At 38.9% G+C, this 24,284-nt stretch overlaps 1 protein-coding gene across 1 annotated transcript in view; it reads right to left on the reverse strand.

Moving 5' to 3' along the window:
- The window catches only part of LOC131251571 (uncharacterized), a 121,661-nt gene extending 98,328 nt beyond the window's left edge, over positions 1–23,333 (reverse strand). The window contains exons 1-4 of the mRNA XM_058252342.1: positions 22,910–23,333; positions 15,719–15,817; positions 4,061–4,254; positions 3,804–3,908 (exon numbers count right to left, since the gene is read on the reverse strand). Of these exons, the coding sequence (XP_058108325.1) occupies positions 3,804–3,908; positions 4,061–4,254; positions 15,719–15,817; positions 22,910–23,015 (504 nt within the window). The 5' untranslated portion in view covers positions 23,016–23,333. The remainder of the gene's footprint in view (positions 1–3,803; positions 3,909–4,060; positions 4,255–15,718; positions 15,818–22,909) is intronic.
- Positions 23,334–24,284: the final 951 nt, after the last annotated feature.

Here is a 24,284-nt window from a genome sequence, read left to right on the forward strand (position 1 = left end):
CACGGTTCTCATCAACTGTACTAATCCCCAACTACCATGTGGAGCGAAAATTACCACCACAACTTTAAAAAGAGGAGCTATCCTTTCATTTGTAGATCTGGCCATTAAGAGTATTCCCTACAAGATCCCATTTGATCCACAGAAAGTTGAGACCGACAGAGTTTCAATGATGTAACGCATTAATACGCATGTCCCAAAGAACTTCAATATGAGCCACTCAACCAGAATTAAAGTCGATGAGTAGTCCAAGTGAAAACATCACTATGCTTCGCATGGTAGAAAAGATGATCTACCATACACACTTCACCCTCCCATTTTTGTAAATGATATTCCAAATGCTTTAAAAGATAGAAGGATGACCCAAGGTCATATCATTTACCTATTAAATAATCCAAAAAAGAAAGCCACACTTACTCACAGGGACACTGCATAAAGAGTTGGGTTGCCTATATCAGAGTCGTCACAACTAGCGATATTCCCTGGTGCAAGTTAAACCCAAAGCAATCAAAGAGGCCCTACATTTTATTGGCGATGCTTGAGTAGGCCAGATCATCATCGAGGAGCATTTGTCTACCATCTTCCGTTCTCTTCGAAAGGCCCTTGGGGATTCACTTTCTCTTCATCAACATTAGGTCCCTGCTACTAGATTAAACATTTTGTTTTCTTGGGCAAGAAAAGAGTCTAATGTTGCTGTCGAGCAGCTAGCGGAGGAGGGTGCCACCCAATATGCTCTATGAGTCACAGGCTCTCTTCCATCTCACCCAATATGCTCTATGAGTCACAGGCTCTCTTCCATCTTTTTTATTAACATATATTTTTAGTCACTTGTTCAAAAAAATTGAAACAAAAGCAGGGCTCCGTATCAACCTTAAACCAACCACCAAATAACACCAAAACCTTAGCCCCTCTGTGAAAAGCAAGCTTGGAAAGTGCCACGAACTCATAGTAAGGCTTCTCTCCATGCCAAACATCCACCCAAAACTGGATCCTCAAACCATCCAGCACAACAAAAAAACACACAATTTATGAAATCGACTCCCCCAGACAACAGCTTTCCATAGGGCAGAGGCTCTAATATTAAGAAGATGCCTTCATAAATGACATGTATTCCAAAACCTTCCAATAACATTGATCCTAAACTTTCTCAAGTTCATGTATCATACTTAGTCATATGGAGACACTCGTGCACAATTAGCACGCCATCTAAAGTATGGCTTCCGAAAAGAAAAACTCCTTGAGAAGTTGTCATTACACAGGTCAGCACCTTCCTTACCCAAGAAGACAGGACCTTCACTAGAATTTTGTAAGGCCCCCAATTATACTTGTAGAGCAAAAAACTCTCCCCCCTGCCACCAAAAAAAAAAAAAGGCCTTGCAGTTCAGAAGCTTCCTAACGACCCAAAGTTACCAAGGGACTCACCTGCAAAGGCCTTGGGGTTCAGCAGCTTCTTGAAAATGACTTAAAAATGGAAAACCAACTAATGTTGTTGGACCTGGACCATGCATACTGCCAGATTTAACTTTTTCAGTTCTTCCCAATCCTGTGCATTTTTTTATGAAGGAAACGATGAGATTTTACTAAGCAAAAGAGAATCCAACAACAGAGGCAAAGTGTTTCCAATCACAAAGAGTTGGAAGGAAAGGCCCTTTTTTTGCCAATTCTTATGCAGCAACATTTCCCTTCCTAAGAATATGAGTGAACGATGCCGAGATAGTCCTCTTCAACTCCCTTATTTCCTCTATCCATTTTCCTAATTGCCATGGATATTCACCCACCAAAGAGGCCTAGATGATTTAACTAGAGGGGTCTCCCTCGAGCATTGATGGTGGAGCCAATGTTTTAAATATTGCTAATATCGGTCGATATATCCCACAATATATCTTGTATCCCGCCTGTGCGAGACGAAGCATAAAAGTAGTGCCGATATATCCCACACGTTCGATCTGATGAGCATTTTCAATTTCCGGTCCCTTTTTTTGTTGAAATTATGTTAAATCAGTGTCAAATGGTTACAAATCCATCGGTTCTTCATGTTTTGCATGAAAAATCATAGAGTTGAAACTTTGATTTCGATATCCATTGGTTCTTAATGTTCTTCAAGTTTTCTAATTTCAAATTTTAATTGTAGGTGGTCCAATTTGAGGAAATTTGGGGAAATTTCAAAATTTCCCCAATTTCTCCCAAATTGCTTGCAATGTTGCACTCCAAACATGAAATCAAGCATGTATGAGGGCTGATCTACTGATTTACTAAGTCCTTGTCAATTTTCAAAAAATAAAAATCATTTTTAATAAAAAAATTTAAATATTTTTTTTTTAAAATTTCCCTTCAACCAGCTATCAATTAAGACTAATTTTGAAGTATTTAGGAGTGTTTGATGAAATGATCATCACATACACTCTAAATATTATGCATTCAACTTGAATATAGTTGCATTAGTTCAGTCAAACAACGCATATTTTAGGACCCTATACAAAGGAAATCTATCATGTGCACTTCTTTTTTGAGATGTTATGATTTAAAATTGTGTATTAAGGTCTTTTTAACAATCCCTGAAGTTCCATTGAAAATTTCAACCATTTTCCCAATGTTTCCCAAAAGTGCAATAAATTACCCGATACAAACGATATATCCCATGCGATAACCGATTCGTAGCGCGATACCAATATTTTGAACACTGGGTGGAGCATGCATCTAAGTAAGCTTGGTGTCCTAATCATATACTTTGTCTAGTCAAAATTGGTCCTACAATTATGCCAAGACTAAACATGTCAAAATCGTCTTAAACTATATCATACAATCATCCAGATGTTTCCCAACCTCTGTAATGCAAAATAGTCCACATTTTCATATTTAGCCCAAAGGACAACAAAGTAGAGCCTAGTAATAGCATAAAGACCCTCTGCCACCATTTCCAAAGAGAATAACTCATACATCTCCACAACTCCGACCATCCTTCTGCATACCTCATTACAGTGCGCTTTGTTCATTTAATCTTTATCATTTCACATTCATCTTCTCCACTTATCACAAACAAATAATAATAATAAAGACATTATTTATTTTTATCTTTTTAAGGATAAAAAGACAGTTGTTGATGTGGTGATGCAAACCAGGACAAGATAGCAGGAGAAACACCAAATCTCAACAACCATCATTCATCACCATTATTCCCCATCTCTCTCAAGGATGTAGAAGATCCAATTGCATCCCTTTATGAGCCCTCAAAAGTCCCAAGTGACAAATTATCTTGTCTAGAACAGGTCATTGAACATTTAAATCTGATAAAGCATAAAAACTATTAAAATTTAAAAATTTCTCCAAGCCAAACATGGTTCTGTCATCAACTCAACTTATAACACATGGAGAAGGGCACCGGACTCATCAAGTCTCGGCAAACAAATTGTAACTCCTAGGGGACTCTTACTGTGAGCAATTGAGTGACCTTGCATTCATTGATGCATTTAAGTCTGTATCCAAGTATTGATCCAATGGTTATCGAACTGCCCACACCCTTTTGAAATTTCAAATACAAATAAGGCTGTCATATTATGAATTCGGGACATAAACTAACCAGTTCCCTGATTTGAAATTTAAATAAAGACTACATCATGTCTTCTAGATTATAATCTCATCACAAATTCTATTTATAGTTCCTGTCACACAACTGGAAACCTCAAAAAAAAAAAAAAAAAGGGAATTTCAGAGCCAATTTTTGCTTTATAGCCTTTCAAAGGAAATAGGAATTTCAGAGCCAACTTCAACAATAAATAGATTAAAAAACAAATCATTTCTAAAAATACCAGATTATTGCATGAGGATGCAACATGTGGATCCCTCTCCCCAAATCCTTCTTTAGCCTCTTGAAAAGCCAACAGAAAGTATTTTTCAGCTTCATCGAGTTTGCCCTAGAAGCAAAAGAAGAGGAAAAGATGACAAGAACAAAAACAAAGAGATCATAATTACATTAATTCTTAAATAGGAGTTTGTCTATGAATGTAAAGGACTTACGAAGTAATGGCAATGAAATAAGAATGAAACAAGGGAAAAAGTTACGTGCTTTCAGAAATAGATCCCTCCCTTTGTCTGTGAAAATCCTCCACTTAGATGTGTGTGAATTTGATATCACAGATCCATCTTCTATTCTGCGTAAATCAGTAACATAAGCCTCTCTATCATCGTCTCCAGTGCCCAGTTCGACAACAGAAGCATCCTCTGCCATGACAGGGCCGGCATTTATCCCAAGAATAATGGCTGCAAAACCACTCAACCAAGGTTAAGCAATTCAAGTTAATGATTTGATGTGAGCCTAAAACTAGGTGACTTAGTCACTAATCTTGTGTCATTTCCTGTGAACAAGGTGAGGAGGCAACCTCAGGAAACACTACCCACTAACATCTTGATAATTATATTGTCAGGAATTATATGATCCATGGACCTCCAGTTTCAACAGGTGAGGCCCATGGCTTGGTTACCCAACCTTGGATCTGATGGGCCCACATATAAGTAGGAGATTCACCAAATTCCCCTGATGAAACAATTCGAAAACTTCATTGTGTCCTGAAAATAGAAGGTTAGGAAGGAAATACAGCAATGGACCACATTGAATGGAAAAGAGGGCCAAAGATCGGAAGGCTACAAGCCTACAACCTCCCAATCTAGGAGAGTTTTTGCAAATCCCGTTATGGAAGTAAGGTTTCTGCACAATCAAGCTATGGGACCCACTTGTACAACCTCGGGAAGAATGATAGTGCATATTCCTAGGTCGGTGATGCAACTAGAAGGGCACACAAGAGGGCCAATAAAAAAATCTGACAATCCGACTGTTCAAAAAAAAAAGTAGTCTCGATTGATGATTGGGACCATATCCATCGTCCCACAATAAATCTGATGTGATCAACGGTTAGCTTGTACTATCAGGCCCATAGGATCAGTCAAATGATCAGCAAATTGATAGAATTTATTTACTTTATTTTTTTAAGGTAGCTGTTTATTTAAATTTACAATGCTCCCCAATCCTGTCCGACTAAACTACATTCATGTAATTTAGCATACACCGATGCCCATTCTATTTCACACTAAGAAAAACTCCCATGCTAGAAGAGACATCCTCCACGCTGCTCTACCTGACTTACCATTACCCCCTCCATGCCATTGCCTAAAAAACCTCTCGATTGACCTTCGCATCACCCACAACACTCCCAAGATCCCAAAGAAGCTTGCCCCCCACAGCAAACGGATAATGCATGAAGAGATGTTCAGCCAACTCCTTGCTTCACCAATACATTGGACATGCATTTACGGTGTATAAACCCCTCTTCCGTAGATTGTCGATCATTAGCACCCTATTCCGGCCCAACCACACGAATGTTGCTGCCTTTGAAGGAGAACCATATGACCAAAGAAATTAGGTATGCGCTTCGCCGTTAACATGAGAAGCACCAATTTGTGAATAGTAGAGAGATTTCACTGAGAATTTACCTGACTTGACCTCCTTCCAATGCAACAAGTCGGCCCCTCTAATAAGATTACCCTTGATAACTGTTTAAATAGGGCCACTAATTCCTCGAATTGGTCATCTTGTAGGTTTCTTCGGCACATAGGTGTCCAAACCTCACTAACCCCGTGGGATGAGAAGCACCGATCAACTATAATGTCTAGGCCGTGGAAACTTGGGCTAATATTGGATATATGTCTTGCAACCTCTGGTCTTCAGCCACACATCCATCCAGAATCTTATCCTCCTATCATCTCCGATGCCAAAACCTGCCACCTCCATGATTTTATTCCTCTTGACTCATAATTGCCCTCCACACCCCTGACTTTTTATAAAAAGTTGATCTCTTGGGCCATCATCTCTCCCTCTCTACCCCATACTTCCCAACCACCACCTACTTCCATAAGCTTCCCTCCTCCGAAGCGAATCTACAAATTCATTTTCCTAAAAAAGTCACATTCATTGCTTCCAAGCTTCCAATCCCTACTCCCCCTTTCTCTTTTAGTTTGCAAATGTCTTTCCACTTCATAAGATAAAATATGTTTTTCTCCTCTGCCCCTTGCCAAAGGAAATCCCTTTTAAGCTTTTCCAATTTGTTTAGCAACCCCTTCGGGCATTTGAAGATAGACATAAAATATAATGAGAGATTACTTTTATCAATGTTATTCTACCTCTCAATGACAAATGCCTCCTCTTCCATGCTGATAATTTCTTCCCAAATCTTTCAATCACTCAGCCCCATAAATGTTTCGTCGATTTCCCAATACACAGCAGTAGACCCAAATACATAGATGGAAATGATCCCTGCCCACACCCAAACACTTTGGCTAGATTAATAGCTTCCTCTTTGGATAACCCTATTCCCAGCGCTTCAAACCAGGGTATGCCAAAACGGTTATGTATCGGCCGATACGTAACGGTAACGGTAAGGGCCGATACGTGTTTCGGGGTCGTATCAACCGTTATCATTTTTTGTGCCCGTATCGACATCGTTTTTTGTGCCCGTATCGGCCGATACGGGCCCGTTACGGGCGTAACGACCATTACTGACCCGTAACGGCTAGCCCGTAACAGTAAAAAAATAGTAACTTTTTTTTTCATTTTAAGCTCTGTTTTTGCTTGCAAACTATTTCTCACTCCTTCTACTACTAATTTCGACCAACCTTGGCTGGGTATTTGAGAAAAAAACACATTATATTACAGATTTTGTTGAATTAAAGCTCGGTGGGCCATTTTTCAGAAATTCGTCAAAAATAGGTATTTATACTTTTTTTAATATGTTTTGCTGTTTTAATCATGCCATATGATGAGTTAATCATAGTAGAACATGTTAATGTGCATTTTACAGATTTTGGGTGCCATTTAATATTTTTTTCTATTTACGCATGAATTTTGACCTTTTTTTTTAAAATTCGAAAAATCAATTTTTAATGGTTGTTTTGCTGTTTTAATCATGCATATGATGTGTTAATCATAGTAGAACATGTTACTGTGCATTTTACAGATTTGGGGTGCCATTTAATTTTTGTTTATATTTTTTTCTATTTACGCATGAATTTTGACCCTTTTTTTAAAAATTCGAAAAATCAATTTTTAATGGTTGTTTTGCTGTTTTAATCATGTCATATGTTGTGTTAATCATAGTAGAACATGTTAATGTGCATTTTACAGATTTGGGGTGCCAGTTTATATTTTTTTATTTTTTTCTATTTACACATGAATTTTGGCCTTTTTTTTAAAAATTCGAAAAATCAATTTTTAATGGTTGTTTTGTTGTTTTAATCATGTCATATGATGTGTTAATCATAGTAGAACATGTTAATATGCATTTTACAGATTTGGGGTGTCATTTAATATTTTTTTCTATTTACGCATGAATTTTGACCCTTTTTTTTAAAATTCAAAAAATCAATTTTTAATGGTTGTTTTGCTGTTTTAATCATGCCATATGATGTGTTAATCATAGTAGAACATGTTAATGTGCATTTTACAGATTTGGGGTGCCATTTTATATTTTTTTCTATTTACGCATGAATTTTGGCCCTTTTTTTAAAAATTCGAAAAATCAATTTTTAATGGTTGTATTGTTGTTTTAATCATGCCATATGATGTGTTAATCATAGTAGAACATGATAATGTGCATTTACAGATTTGGGGTGCCATTTTATTTTTTTTTTTATATTTTTTTCTATTTACGCATGAATTTTGGCCATTTTTTTTAAATTCAAAAAATCAATTTTTAATGGTTGTTTTGCTGTTTTAATCATGTCATATGATGTGTTAATCATAGTAGAATATGTTAATGTGCATTTTACAGATTTGGGGCGCCATTTTATAACTTTTTTATATTTTTTCTATTTATGCATTAATTATGACCTTTTTTTTTAATTCGAAAAATAATTTTTTAATGATTGCTTTGTTGTTTTAATCATGCCATGTGATGTGTTAATCATAGTAGAACATGTTAATGTGCATTTTACAGATTTTGGATGCCATTTTATATTTTTTTCTATTTACGCATTAATTTTGGCCATTTTTTTAAAAATTCGAAAAATCATTTTTTAATGAATAGTTTGCTGATTTAATCATAGAATTTGATGTGTTAATTATAGTAGAACATGTTAATGTGCATTTTACAGATTTGTGGTGTCATTTTATAATTTTTTTCTATTTTCGAATTAGTGACTTTATGTTTTTATTTGCTTATATTGGATAGGTTTTGCCTTGGAGCTTCTTAGGGTTTAGTTAGAACATAAAATCATCTTTATTAATATAAGTCATACACTCATACTCATATCTAATTATCTAATATCTACTTAAACCTAAAGAAATGTCTGGGTCTGGCCAACAACAATAAGTGATGATATTGGATGGCAACATTGTGAGAGGGTTGGTGGTACTAGGCACCAAATGAAGTGCAAGTATTGTGATAGACTAGTGACTGGTGGAATTACCTGTCTCAAACAACATTTGGCACATCGAAAGGGTCAAGTTGCGCCATGTAGTAGAGTATCGAAAGAGATAATGCTTTTAATGCAACCTAGTTTGGATGAGTCGAAGGGTAAACGTGCTGCTATACAAAAGAAGAAAGATGATATTTTGGATGCAGCTCGACAGGAGGTGTTTGGTCCTAAATATATGGGCGTTCGTGATGAAGATATTATTGATTCTGACGAAGATTCAGATCGAGAATTTACTATAGCTAAGAGAGAAAGCTTGCGTCTAGCTCGTGAAGAGGAAGAACGTCGCTACATGTTTGGCACGCATGGGTCAGTGCGTGATACAGGGGGGCAGTGGGAGTGGGAGTGAGAGTGCAACTGGAAGTGCAACTGCTTCTGCAGGTGGAGGTGGGGGGGTAGGTTTGGTGGGTTACGACGTATGTTTGGGAGTCAACGACAGACATCTTCACGTGATGCCCCTATACGTTTGGATGAAGAAGTAAATGAGCCTAAGAAACCCTCTATTGATCCAATCCTGTTTAGGAAAGAATCAACTAAACAAAAGAAGATAAAACAAATGTGGAGTAGAACTTCCGTTGAGAAATTAGGTAGAGCAGCAGCAAAGTTACTTATACATGTCAACGTACCTCCTAACGCAGCCAATTCTCCATATTGGCAGGTGATAATTGATGCAGCAGCAGAAGCAGGTGAAGGAATAAAAGCTCTCACGGCTAAGGAGATTAGGGGGAAATGGACAGATGTAGAGTATGCGGATGTGAAAGCATACGTGGCTACCTTTAAACCTATATGGCAAGCCAGAGGATGCATGATCATGTGTGATGGTTGAACTGGCCCAACCAGACGCAGCATGATCAACTTCATGGTGTACTGCCATTTAGGAACTATATACCACAAGTCAATTGATGCCTCAGAGGCTACAAAAAATTCTACTTATATTAATGGACTAATGGATAAAGTTGTGGATGAGATTGGAGAGGAGAATATAGTGCGGATTGTGACAGATAATGAAGCAACATATAAGCTTGCAGGACATATGTTGATGGATAAGAGAAAACATCTTTTTGGGTCACCATGTGTTGCCCATTGTATTGATCTTATATTGGAAGATATTAGGAAGAAGAAGAATGTTAAGAAAATGGTCAAAAGGGCAAGGGAAGTGACGACGTTTATTTACAACCATAATCAAGTAGTCGTAATAATGAGAAAGTTCACGAAAGGGCGAGAGTTGTTGAGGCCTGCGGCGACTAGATTCGCAACAAACTTTATAGCATTAGAGAGTTTATTCCAGGATAGGGGAGAGTTGAGTGAGATGTTCGCTTCCCGACAATGGCTCAACACAAAACATGGAAAGAAGACATCAGAGACACCGGTCAAAGTTGCGAACACCATACGGGACAACAAATATTGGAAGAAGGTCAAAGCGATCCTAAAGGTGATGGAGCCACTAATGAGGGTACTCCGTCTTGTTAAAACCGATGAAGCACCTACCATGGGCTTCCTATATGATGCCATGGATAAGGCAAAGTTTGCAATTCAACGTGATTGTAGAAGTTGGGAGACTTATTGGAAGATGATCGACAGGAGATGGACAAAACAACTCCATCACGATCTTCATACAGCAGGTTACTACCTAAATCCTAGGTATAGATATGCCCAATCATTTGTTGCGGATGATGAAGTTTGTGTCGGGCTCAAAAATGTGATAAAGGGATTCAAGCCTGACTTAGATCTGCAAATAAAGGCGTTGAATGAATTAGATACGTTTAGAAATCACCTTGGTAGCTTTGGAGATGCTCTTGCACAGCATGCAGTATCCAAGTTGCAACCGGTCGAATGGTGAATTAATTTCGAAGAGAGTACGAAGGCTCTCCAAAAAATTGCAGTAAAAGTTTTGAGCCGGACAACATCTTCCTCTAGCTGCGAAAGGAATTGGAGTTGTTTTGCGCTCATTCATTCAAAGAATAGGAATAGATTGCAAACTAGAACATTAGATAGACTTGTCTTCATGCACTACAATATAAAACTAAAAATGCGACGACATCATAGGAGCATTACAGCTGCTGATGACGGAGACTACTGTCCAATAAACTTGGACAATATTTATGATGAGGATGACCCACTTCTACCTTGGTTGGAAACAAGGGAAAAGCAAATTGAAGGGGATAGTGAAGAATTGGAAATTAATGACCCAGAAATACGCAGAGCGCAACAAGAGTCGTATAGATGTGTTGAACCCAGTAAGGGGGGCAGCGTTTATGCCACGTACGGATACGGCTCAAGATCAACAAAAGAGTACGAGCAGTGGTAGCGTGACTGCGTCGGATGATGACGATGACCCCCCTGCCCCTGGTGCTGGCACTTCTGGTGTTGCTCATCCCCCTATACAGCCGTCTACAGATCACGATGTCGATGAACATCGACGAGGTGGTACACAAGGTCGGACTTATGAGTGTACCGAGTGACGATACAGCCAGCAGAAGGTGGGTACATCTAGTGGTGCACCGGGTCGGGGAGGTCCGGAACATCAGCAGGCTCATGGTCTTGGTTATTATAATGGATATTCTTATGGTCAATTGGATTATGATGGTCCATCACATTCATGTTGGAGTAGCCCTCCCGATCAATATTCATATGATTATAGATATCCAGATCTAAATCCAAGTTACCACAGCAGACGCACTCTCAATCTCAAGATTCTCAACAGCCTAAGTATGGGCACCAGTATGGCTATTCGACGGGCACTGGTGGATATCCTTACTCCGGGTCAGAGTCGTTGCCTAGTCAGGATCAGTCATCCTCTGGTTTCATTGATCTAGTATTTCCTTCTGGCACTGGATATTATGGATATGCAGCACCTACACCTATTGGACAGCCTCAGCCTGATGGTGACGATGACAATGATGTGGAGGTCGAGCAACCACAAAAAAGCAGATTTTCATTTTGGTGGTGACTTGTGATTGTGAGTATATATTTGTATTAAGGTAAGTATTTGCAGCAGACAGCTCACAGGCCACAGCAGTATTATTGCAAGAAGCCATGCACACACTTGACACTGCCGAACTTGTATTTAAAATAGCTCCCCTGACAACCAATGAAGTAATCCTTAATCAAGTTGCAGGGGAGTATATTAGACAGTACTAATTTTATTTTTTTTAATATTCTTGACTTGAGGATGACAGGTCATAGACAGGAATCACAGTCACGTGCACAGGTATGTTCGAGAAATTCCTCAAAAATAATTGCAAACACCTAATGTAAGATATTTTCATATTACATTCATTCTAATATATCTATCATTGATAGTAGATAGTTAGAAAATTAAATATATGAATTTTGTAGTCAAATTCAGGTTATCTGGTTCATAAATTCATCAGACAGTCTGATACAACTTCTCACCAAAGAGTGGACCGTTACACCACCATAAACATGTTCCAATTTATAAATGAATGCGTATTTGGAATGCTTAGAATATTTCGGATTAAATCCATATTTTTTCTTCTTTTTTTTTGGCAAAAAAAAAATTTTGCACCGTTACGGGCCGTTACGCCCCCGTATCGCCGTTACGCCCCTGTATCCGTATCGGTTTCGGAGGGCACCATTACGCCAACCAATACCGATACGGGACACCTTGCTTCAGACCTTTGAACATTCACTTTGGAGCCAACATCACTTCGAAGTAATATATGATATCTTAGGAGATTGTCCACCTGTGTGGCATCAACATCACGGAATAATATCGTGTCATCCGCAAACTAGAGATGAGACACTTGAAAATCCCCTCTATCCACCTTGAAGCCACTTAAATGACCTTCCGCTACCCATTTATCCATCATTCTACTTAGGGCTTCCGCCGCCACCACAAAAAGGCAAGGAGATAGTGGGTCCCCTTGCCTTAGGCCCCTAGCCGACTTGAAGAAACAACCTTTCACTACCCTTTTATCCATCATCCTACTTAGGGCTTCCGCCGCCACCACAAAAAGGCAAGGAGATAGCAGGTCCCCCTGCCCATAGGCCCCTAGCCAACTTGAAGAACCCCTTGGGCGAACCATTCACTAGGGGGCCATTTGGCATCTTTACTAATAAGAGCTTATCTGCTTATACTATATTTAAAAAAGCTCTTATTAAGAAAATAGACCATTTGGTAAAGCTCTAATTTTACCACGTAATATTTTAGAAACTAGCAAAAGAACTTTTAAAAAATAAGTGATGGAGAGGTCACTTTTTTAAGAGCTTATTTGGCTTAAGCAGGTAGACATTTTTGGCTAATTTTTAGACAAGCTTGTCCTTATACTTTTTAAGTATCTCCCATGTTGCCATCTTCTCTTCTCTTTACAATATCTCTAAGGTGGACCTACATGATGAACGACCCATATTGAAGGTTGGGCCCCACATGATGAATGGTCCACATCAAGGTGGGTCCACATAATGCACGGTCACATCAAAGGTGGGCTCCATGAAAATGCTCTCGTAGAATAAATTATCTTTCTCCCTTGAAAGAGACGAGATGCGCGAAGGCAACGCTCAACGTAGGGTAGATAGAAACTCAAAGGGACTTAATGGACCAAAACGTTCCACCGTGGAGGTTAGAGAGAAGATCTTCATCCTTGAGGCTGCACTGTTCAAGCAAAGAACTGCATTCGAAAAAGGTGAATCAAGCAAGGGAGCAGGTAGTCGGAGAGAACAAGAGTCAGCCAAAGAGGAGAAAGACGAGGCAGATTGGGATAGGGTTGAAGGAAGAAGGAAGAAGGAAGAGGATTGGAAGGCGAGGCGGTCGGCCGGCAGCTCCCCTCTCGAATCTCCCTACCATGTTCGTGGAGTCATCCCAGCCTAATTGGGATAGGTACTCCTTCAGTAGGGTTTTTGGGAAGGAAGGTTATGTCAACGAAGTTGTCATTCTCAGGATTGGAGGACCCAAACCCTCCAAGGCTTTACATTTGTGCACATGGTGTTGGAGGAGGAGATTGATAGAGATCAAAGCTCTTCCCGGTAGACGGTACAAGGGGTATCATCTTTCGGTACAACGGCGAAATACGGGCTGGGAGATATTAAAGGAAACAACACTCGCAGGGGGAAGGGCACCTCAGTAAAGGTGAATAGAAGGGCCTCAGTGCAAGAGGGGATTCAAGAGACAGCGTCCACAAGAGTTAAGGATGTTTTAGACCATCTTTCCTTCGCTATAGTGGTGGCAGGAGCATCGAAGGAGATCCCAGTGTCAAAAACATTAGCAAGGCAACAGGCACACCAGTTCGATAAGGAGTGGATTTGGAAGGAAGATGCTCCAAACGATCCCACGGTGCACATCAGTTCTGAGGTGGAGGAAGACGCTAGGAAGTTGTTATAGTGGTCGATAATTGTTCGAACAAAGAAGAATTCCACTCTTGAAGAGGTGTGTAGATGGGTTAAGGGAGCACGTGGTCTGTTTGATGGTGATTTCTCGCTAGTGCCCATTGGGGAAAATGAGGTGTGGATTGCCATGAGGCCGGGGGTGGAAGTTGATAGGCTCTTTAACCAAGTGGGAGGGCTAGTGTCAAGTTGTCAAAGGTGGCCACAAGTTTCCATGTTCGCATACAATGAGGAGTGGTTTTAACTATGGGGGAGTTCCTTTAGGGCCCGTTTGGGAGTATGGATTTGGAACCCCCTGGATTTGAAATCCTCCTATTGTGTTTGGCACCCTGGATTGGGAATCAACTTTAATCCAAAAGTAGCTATACATGGTATATTTACAGGGGTTTGAATTTAATTACTAAATGAACTTTAATATCTCTACTTAGTGAATGTGTGCAACGTTTGACACAATGGTTGTAATAAGCCCACTGAAATATATATTTTGCTCGAAAATGATGAAATTCCAAGTAAATGATGGGCTAAAAGCACAAGATCATGTCCAAGTAACTAAAAAACGATTTTTAACCGTTGATTTACATGGACAATATTTGGACGGCGTTGATCATCATATTAAAGTAATTATAGTGATGCAATTGATAATCTAGTTGTTTTGGGATATCATTAGTGGGCCATGTGCCCAATAGTTTAATAGTCTAGTGACACATATTACACATCCAACTCTTTGAAGCATTTTAGATGTAATCCAAGCTCTCACCAAGCATTTCAAACCCCCTCTTTGAGGGGATTTGAAACCCCCAGTTACTTTATGGTGCCAAACAACTAGGGGATTTGAAATCCCCTCAAATCCCCCCAAATCCATGGTGCCAAACGACCCCTTAGAACTTTGTTTTTCGGACATCTTCTGGGTTGCGGGATCTTTCATAGTTGAGGTGGTTGCCACTGATCCCGACATGGAAGCTACGGTATAAGTTAGTGCTGCCCGGATTCTTATCAGAAGCCAAAAAGATGTAGTTCCACCCAAAATCATCCACTTGAAGATAGGATAGCTTTCAATTCCAAATTCAGATGAAAAGGACTCTAGGTGGTCAAACCGTTGTTAGGGATATATTTGGAGAAGGGGGGGGGGGGGGGGGGCTGTCGAGCCACGAGTCGTCCCCGCCTGAGTTTGGTGCTCGTTCAAGATCCTCAACCCCTGATGTTATTAAGGACCAGGATACGTGTAATGGCCAAGACAAAGTTTCTTCGTCCGATGGCTCGTTAGTCGAAAGGCTTTTGGCTTTGAAAGACATGTGGCAAGGAGTGCCTCGTAGCTTATGAAAGGCCTATGCTTGGACGTGTAGAGCATTTTGCATTAGAAATTAAAAATAAAAAACTTGAGTTTTGGTGTCATTTGCTTTTGATGAAGAGGAGGAGAGATTTGTGATCTCCAGTTCTTAAAGAAAGGATTGTGGGTTCTCCCACGATATTTTTCTTCAATCTTTGATCCCCATGTACCATTGGTTGCATTACTCTAGATCACATGAGTCCTCTTATATTCGTCTCACAAGTCCATGATCTTCGTCTATTATTCTGGAAAATAATGGTAGTCCGAATATCTAATCACATCTACTACAAATATCCACAAGTGTGACAAATTAGCATGGAATCAACTGACCATAACTCTTTTATCGTTTGGGATCTTACGCCCCAATTGGCACTTGTAAACCTTGCTTTGTTTTTTTCAAAAATTATCTTTCAAAAGAAATAATGATAATGATAATGATGATGATAATGATGATGATGATGATGATGATGATGATGATAAAAGCCAAATCATTAACTTCAAATTTTTATCAAATATTTGGTGCATCACAGATGGAAAACCTTAGCTACAAGAGCGTCGCAATAAAAATAAAAATAAAAAAGCAATACTTACCAGCTTGTCCAGACAATATGATCCACAAAGCAAGATTCCCGTGATCCTTCATCCGTGCAGAAAACCCAAAACAACATTTATCAATAGACTCCACATTACCTGCAAAATGATTGGTAACACAGCACAGGACCAGCACGCAATCATTGATTACAAAAAATGGTAAGATGCTTTCTCCAAGAAAAAAAAAAAGACGAAAATTGAATAAATAAAATCTACTTTATCCAAAAGTTTTTTATCACTAGTAAACATGGTTAACAATGGATAATTAAAACGAACATACATATGATCAAAACATACTCCAAAAATGATGAAACTGACCTAAATAAATTTTTCATTAAACATATATCCACTTTCTAGTATAACTAGAAATTGAATAAACATGATTAATAGTAGACATTAAAACGGAACATACACATCACCGAAACATATTAAAAAATTATAACACAGATCAGAATAAATTTTTTTCTCCAATATTTATCCACTTTCTAATATTATTAAACATTGTTATTCCATCTGATCAAAATATGTGAATGATAGAATTTTTCTTGGTAATTCCATAGAACCTACCCAATCCATCCACATAGCAGAGATGAAGGTGGATCGAGACCATCCTGGGTCAATCCCAACTTAGAAACCACACTAATCAGATGATCCTATCTAATCATGGCCCTCAAAGGTGATTTTTTTTTAAAAAAAGTCAATGGTCAACCATCCGTGGGAACAAAGTGGGTAAAATTAATGGTTGGGTCTTACATCATTCCCTAGAAATCAGTGACTATTGTCAGAGGCCATAATAAACTTACAAAGAAGCATGACGTTTAGGTTGTATTTGGAGGCACCGTTGAACCAAATCGCAATAATTTGTTCAATAAAGTTAAATTTGTTGGACATTAGTTATCTTCCTTAGCATTTATGTTGAGAGATTGGCTTCGTATTTCAACTATGGTACTTCAAGTTGGAATTGAAAAGGAATATGATTGCAATCAATGTTTTCAATATCAATCTAAATGCATGTATCACACCCTTGGGCTACAAAAACGTATAAGTGTCACATAAGAGATATCGCATATATCGAGAATGTATCGCTATCTAAGGGAAAAAATTAGGAAACATTGGGAACATGACGAAATTTTTCAAGGGAACTTCAAGAGATGTTAAAAGAACCATTATCACATACTTAAAAAGATTACAAAAAACAGTAACGCATGATAAGTTTCCTTTTTATAGGATCCTAAACAATGCATTATCTGGCAGAAGTGATGCAATTATATCAAGAAAAGAGTAATATAATTTATAATTTTTTTAAGCATTAATCTAATTTATAAATCATACAATACAAGTACCAAAGCGCAAACATTACATTCAAAAACCAAAGAGATAGAGACAGAAGCAAAAGTACACTAGTGCCCACTACATCCCACCACGAGACTCCCCTAAAAACACACCGGAAATGAGTTTTTTTTTCCGATTTTTTTCACTTCCAACATGCTACTTCAATATCCCCATGCCTATCACATGTATCAACAATATGGTGGAATTTATAAACAAATCTTGATGATATCTCATGATATTTCAAAATATTGCTCGGTATCATCGATAAAATGCGGTATCATCGGCAATAGCAAGGAATTTCATAATTTCCTTGTTGTTTTGTATTGGCCACCAACAATACCAATATCAGCCAATATTATTGATATTGAAAACACTAATTGCAATTGCGGGTTCCTCATCATGGACACTAAGAAGAGAATGCTAATATGTAGCTTGTGCTATAGAAGTTCTATGCAATGCAACTCCCCCCTTTCAGTGCACATGGCAAACATATGTGGTAAGTGGTAACCAAGACCGCAAATCAGGTGGACCGCTGCCTGGATGTTCTATAAGCCAAAATCTCCACGATTGGATATCTCTAACCTTCTTGTTGTGAGTTTTTCTGGTAGAATGTAGACCACTGCTCTTTTTTAGCTCACCAATATTAGCAGTTAAAATCAAATATTGATTATTCAGATCCTTCAGTATCCAGATCTCCCCCTATCACTTCTGGATAACTTTGCAACAGCATATTCAACTTCAAGGGTTACAATTGATAGTTCCAAATTTGATGGTTCAATATCACATCAAGGACCACGCCACTAAATAGCACAAGCCAAAGATGGGTTCAAGCACCGAATGGATCCCCAAGAGTCAGATCCTCAGTCAGGTATCAAAATTGTCTCCTCCAATCCAAACCAAATACCGGGCACTCTTTGTCACACCAAATGTCAATCCAAGGGTTCAAGAGCACACCAAGGATATCGTCAAGGGAAGTGCACTAGTGAAAATGGATTCAAGAAGAAGAAGAAGAAGAAGAAAAGAAGAAGCCTTTCAGAGCACTATTGCGCTAAAATAGTCTGCATGATAGACAAGGTTGTCATGAAGTATATTGCTGAGCTACAGCACATTGTCACATGACAACTTTCCGATAGACAAGCAGTTATAACAATCTCCATGACCTAGGAACAAGCAACCCGATTCTCTCCTACAACAATCAACCACTGGAGCTTAAAGATAGGGGTAGTTTTTGATAACACGAGATGATTTGGAGAATTCGCCTATGTTTTCTTGTATTTATTGCTTAATCCCAATAGGTTTTATAGTAAGATGTACAAGGTGTATACATGGAAAAAAAATCAAAAGGATATACATTAAAGGAAAATCAATCAGGGATAATTAATGAGTCTCTATCACGATTATCACTCCCCCTCAAATTGATGTGGATAATCAATTAGAAATAATTTGTGAACAAGGAATGAATGTTTGGCAGTCATCATAGTCTTCTTAAGGATATCGGTAACCTGATCTCGAGATGCCATGTGTGGGAAAGAAATAATCACATACTGAAACTTCTCTCAAACGAAATGACAATCAACTTCAATGTAATTTTTTTTCTTTTATGAAAGACAAGATTGAAAACAATATGGACAATGCTAGTGCTATCTACATGAACTAGCGTCAGGGTAGTAATAGAGATCCTAAAATCTGAAAGGGGTCCTTACAGCCAAACAATCTCATTGCGAGCGAAAGACGGTTCTATGCTCAGCTTCCATGTTGGATTTAGAGATGCTTCTTTGTTTCTTGCATTTCCAAGATATATGTGAAATGCCAAAAAAACATATAGTACTCCATAGTAGATCTTCGAGTAAGGGAACATCCAACCTAATCAGCATCAATATAGGCAACAAGCTCAAAAAGAGATGTACATGAAAAGAACAATCACCAATTAATGGTGCCTCTCAAAGATCTGATAATCCATAGAACGGGAGTCATATGCAACGTACAAAGCTCAGTGACAAATTGACTAACCACCTAAACAACATAAGCAATATCAAGTTTGGTCATCGTCAGGTAAAGAAGATTGCCAACAAGGCAATGGAATAGATTAGGCTGCTCCAAGAGATCACCATCTTATTTACCGTATTGAACATTCAATCACATCAGTGTCTCAACGGTCCTTTGATCAAAAAGAGGGGAGAGGGTGATGAGATCCTAGGAATGTTTCCGTTGGCTGATGAGAATACCATGATCTATATGAGAAACCTCCAATCCGAGAAAGTATATAAGTTAGCTCGGGACCTCGGGTCCATGTGGAAGGACTAAAGAACCTATTAAAGTTTTAAAATTCTCATTGTCACTGCCTATTAGGAGCAAATGTCAACATAAACAAGTAAAGCCACGATACCATGGGCGGAAGACCATATGAATAAGAAGGGATCATGACCACTCTATATAAATCCCAACCCCAACCACAACTTCATGGAATCGTTGAAACTAGGCACAAAGAGCCTACTACAGCCCATATAAGGCTTTGCAAAGTTTGCAAACCAAATTTTTCTGATAGGTGTTAGAACCAGGAGGTTGGGCCATATACACGATTTCTTGTAAATCTTCATGAAGAAATGCATTTTTTACATCCATCTGTCAAACAGTCCAATTGCGAGTAGCAACAATTGCAAGAAGTGTTCGAACTGTCTGCATCTTTGGTAACAAGGCAAAGGTCTCCTCACAGTCAATGTTATACTCATGTTTATATCCTTGGGCTACAAGACAAGCCTTGCACCGATCAAGACATCCACCTGATTTGAGCTTGATAGAATATATCCATTTAGTACCAATCACCTACTGACCAAGTGAGCGAGGAACAAGATCATGTGTATGATAATCTATAACTGATTGTAATTCTTTAGTCATGGTGTCCCCTCAAACATTGATGTGCAGAAGCTTGAGAATATAAAGTAGGACAGAGATAGGACTCAAGACCAAAAAGCATAGAGCAAATGAGTCGATTAGGAGGGTGTGATCCACGAGTAGATCAACATACCTTTGAGCTACAGGTTGAGTAACAGGGAGGGAGAAAAGAGGGAGAGGCATTTTTGCTCGTCATTGATAAAGCCTGCACAGAAGCTAGAATCGTGTGTGAAACATGGGGTATATCAAGGAACCATGTTAACCCAGCGGGACAACAGAACTATTACTCAGAGCTGGTGAAAGTTGAGCATGAAATGAAACATGTTCCAAGAAAACATTTCTCGAAATACAAACCCAATGAGATTGAGGGTCAAAGCAACAATAGCCCTTTCGGGTGCCTTCAAATCGGAGATAACATGCATTAGCAGACAGACTTAGGAGAAAGTTTGTGTTGTTCATGTGGGAAAAGATGAACATAACAAACACATTCAAAGACATGAAATGAGTAAGCAAGCATGGAACTGAAGAGAAAAACATAGGTACAAACCTTGTCATGAATTTTGGTCGGCATGCAGTTTATGAGATAGTTTAACATTGTTTCGGCCCAAAAGGTACATGAAACAAAAGTCCTTATCATCAAGGTGTTGGCTGTCTCAACCATGTGTTGAGATGTATCTAGACAGGTCTTCTGATGAATGACTCCACAATCTCTCAAATATACTTCGAACTCTAAAGAGATGTACTCTCCTCCTAAATCTGAGAGGACAACCTTAATCTTTTTCTTGAACTACGTGGCCACCATAGTGTAGAATTGTTGAAACAATATGAACACATGTGACTTGTTGCACGTGAAATATATCCATGTGTATCAGGATATATCGTCTAAAAATATCACATAATACCACATGCTAGACATGGATAAAACTGGAGATGATCCCCAAACATCAGTATGCATGATTTCAAAATGAGCAATAGATTGAGAAGAACTAAAGAGAAAAAGGTATCCATTGACTCTTAGACAAACAACATGAAGAGCATAAGATATCAAGAGAATTCATTTACTTTCAGGCTGTCCAAAATACCAGAAGAAAATAAATAAGAGTCTATCAAAATGTGGATAAACCAAGGCAACAATGCCTAAGTTTCCACACTTTATTCACGAGAATGATATCATCAAAAAAAGGAGGAAAAAAAAATAAGAAGCTAGAGTAATAGAGGTATCAAGATGTAGCAAGATGAGGACCACAACGAATGGTGGTGACAAGCGGAGACAATGACTAACGGTCACCTGGAGCCCTGAGCTTAGTGATTAATGACCCAAATGAACCACTCTGATACCATGATAACATGAGATGATTTGGAAAATTCTCCTGTGTTTTCTTGTATTTACTACTTAACCTCAACTGGGTTTATATAAAGATATACAAGGTGTATACATAGAAAGAAATCAAAAGGATATAAATTAGGATATACAAGATAATTAATGAGTCTCTATCATGATTATCAGTTTCACTTGAAAATGGTCTAATAAACATCAAGTACACCGATACTCTAATGGATCGACCACCAAAATCCCATGACAACTCAAGAACACAAGGCACGACAGAAGATCTCTGTTATGTGTTTCCATTGAAACTCAAGAGCATTAGAAGGAAAGATTCACTACCGATCCAAAGTGCAATCAGAGCTAACGATCCTTGCTCAAGCAACCCAAGAACCCACCAGAAAAGAGCATTTCTTTTCATATTTTCTCTTTATTCATTTGTAATTTCAGAGTTGTGAAGAGTCTCAAGAAAGAACCCGAAATCATGATATGAGTAAACAACCATTCCTTGTTGCGGGCCACCGATCAAACAGCTACCACATCCCAATCCCTTTCTTTTTTGGTATATGACCTATCCATGCAGTGGACAACTAGATCAACGGTCCCGATAACCACAAATGTTTGCCACGTGCACTGCAAGGAGTGGATCGAATGCTCACAACTCAATTCAATCGGGGGTTGTTTATATGGTGGTAGATAAGGTAAGTTGTAAATGATTTGCTAGTAAATCATTTATAACTTGCGTTTGGATGCCCTAAAATGCTTGTAAATCATTTACTAGTTGTAAATGAATTACCACATTTTCTCCCTTTTCATTTGCTAGCAAAAAGCCGAGATTACATTTGCTAACAAATGATTTACTAGCAAGAAGCCTCCAATGGCTCGTTTTTTAAAAGGTTGGGAGATAGCACCTCCCTCTCTCCATTGTATCTGAGAACTCCAACATCTCTCTCTCTCTCTCTCTCTCTCTCTCTCTCTCTCTCTCTCTCTCCACCAACAGCAGCAAATCTAGCCACCGGCCTTATAAAAGAGCATTTGAACTCGTGGGCCCACTTTTATGGCTCACCTAGTGCTTGGTTTTATATGAGGATCAATCCTAAGCTTTAGTAACATGGGCTTAACCCAATGATCCACTTTAAAATCCACTCTTATATGCCATTTTAATGTTTTTTAGTGAATTACTTCTCTAAACTATCTCAGGTGTGAATACACAATTACAGGATATAAACCATTTACAGTCCATGCAAACACTGTAAATGATTTACTGGTAAATCATTTTTCACAACTTAAACCCAAACAGCCTTACTGGAAATCATTAACAGCCTCATTTACAACATAAACCATTTACCACCATCCAAATGACCCCTTATGCATCCCAAGTAGGCCAAACTTGCTTTGGAGTTTTGAACAACACAATGTTCATATACAAAACGATCTTGCATCTCAATTCTACACTTATATGTGAACTAATGATAGTAGCCAAAAGGGTTAACAATTAACTGCAGAATTTCAACAAACACTTCACGTGCCGAGAAGGAAGAGAAAAATTAAAGAAAACCCATCCATGAATTCTGAAACTGACAAATGCAAGAGATTGAAATGATAGAGAGAGAGAGAGAGAGAGAGAGAGAGAGAGAGATTACCAGAGAGAAGAGCCTCCAATGGAATAGTGGGTTTTGTCCAGGAACCGACAGTTCTAGGAGTGAACCGGGTTTTCATGAGAAAACCAGCAGCTCGGCGGAGAAACATTGCAAAACCCTAGACAGACCGGTGAGTGAGTGAGAGAGAGAGGTGTTAACTGTTAACGGTGGAAAATGCGGAGGAGGGACGAGACGAGTATGAACTGGAGGGAACGGATTCGATCTGGTCAGGGTAACACCGGGTTCGGTCAGGCCGTGAAGGTGGGGCCCACTTCGCTGTATGTGTTGTATATCCATGCCGTCCATCCGTCTTGCCAGCTCATTTTTGGAATTATTTCCAAAAATGAAGCAAATCCAAATATCAGGTGGACCACAACACAAGAAACAGTAATGATTAAACGCCTACCATTAAAAACTTCCTGTGGCCCACCATAATGTTTATTTGCCATTAATAAGGTACCTGGAAGAAGGGAAAACATAGATATCGTCTTGATCCAGAACTTTACGAATCAATAACAACTGTTTCCTGTGGTGTGGTCCACCTGAGATTTAGATCCACTTCAATTTGTGGGCCCATGCCCCAAAATAAGCAGGAGAAACGGATGGACGGCACTAATATACAACACATTCATCAAGGTGGGTCTCATGGTCACGGCCTGGTGGTCGTTAACTGATAGATACTGACTGCCAACTGTAATAGCGCGAGCGCGCCATCTGCACACACGTGTGCTAGGATGAAGTTGCTTGTCGCCGCTTTCAGAGGAAGAGTATACCAGTGAGCCAGCTAGCCTGTCTAACCCGGCTAATGCGGACTGCATATCCAGGCTGGGCTCCCGCACTAAACTGCTCTTGTTACAAATTATAAAGACTAATATATTTCTGTATAACGTGGAAACCGAAAATTGAAAAATAATCAGAAATCAGGATAGGCTGAAGTATGTTTGAAACGCTGTCCTTAAAACGTTATTTGTCCCTACTCAAGTAAATTGAGTATGTTGATAGGTTACAAGCAAACAGTTTATAGGATACGACGAGCCTGGTGTGAGTCTGCGTTCAGCAAACACGAAGGCCCACCAAATGGAACTCAATTACACATTTTCTGGCAGCATTACAGTATAAAAGAAAAATCCCAAAAGAAGAAGAAAAAAACAGAAAAAGTAGTTTTAACTTCTGCACAAATCAGTTCAAATCTTCAACCACTGGTTCAGTTGAACCTTCCTAGACCACACCGCTGATCTGTTCTTCAAGCTAAGGTTTAAGCCTTGCTACGTTGCTGGAAACACTAGAATATATGAGTGGAGAGGGACTGACTGTCTCAGTTCGTATGGGTTTGCTAGAGTGAGTTGAGATAGTTTGAAAACCCATCTAGGTCCTCCTT

The sequence above is a fragment of the Magnolia sinica genome, chromosome 7 (genome assembly GCF_029962835.1).
Source record: "Magnolia sinica isolate HGM2019 chromosome 7, MsV1, whole genome shotgun sequence".
In the NCBI taxonomy this organism is placed as follows: domain Eukaryota; kingdom Viridiplantae; phylum Streptophyta; class Magnoliopsida; order Magnoliales; family Magnoliaceae; genus Magnolia; species Magnolia sinica.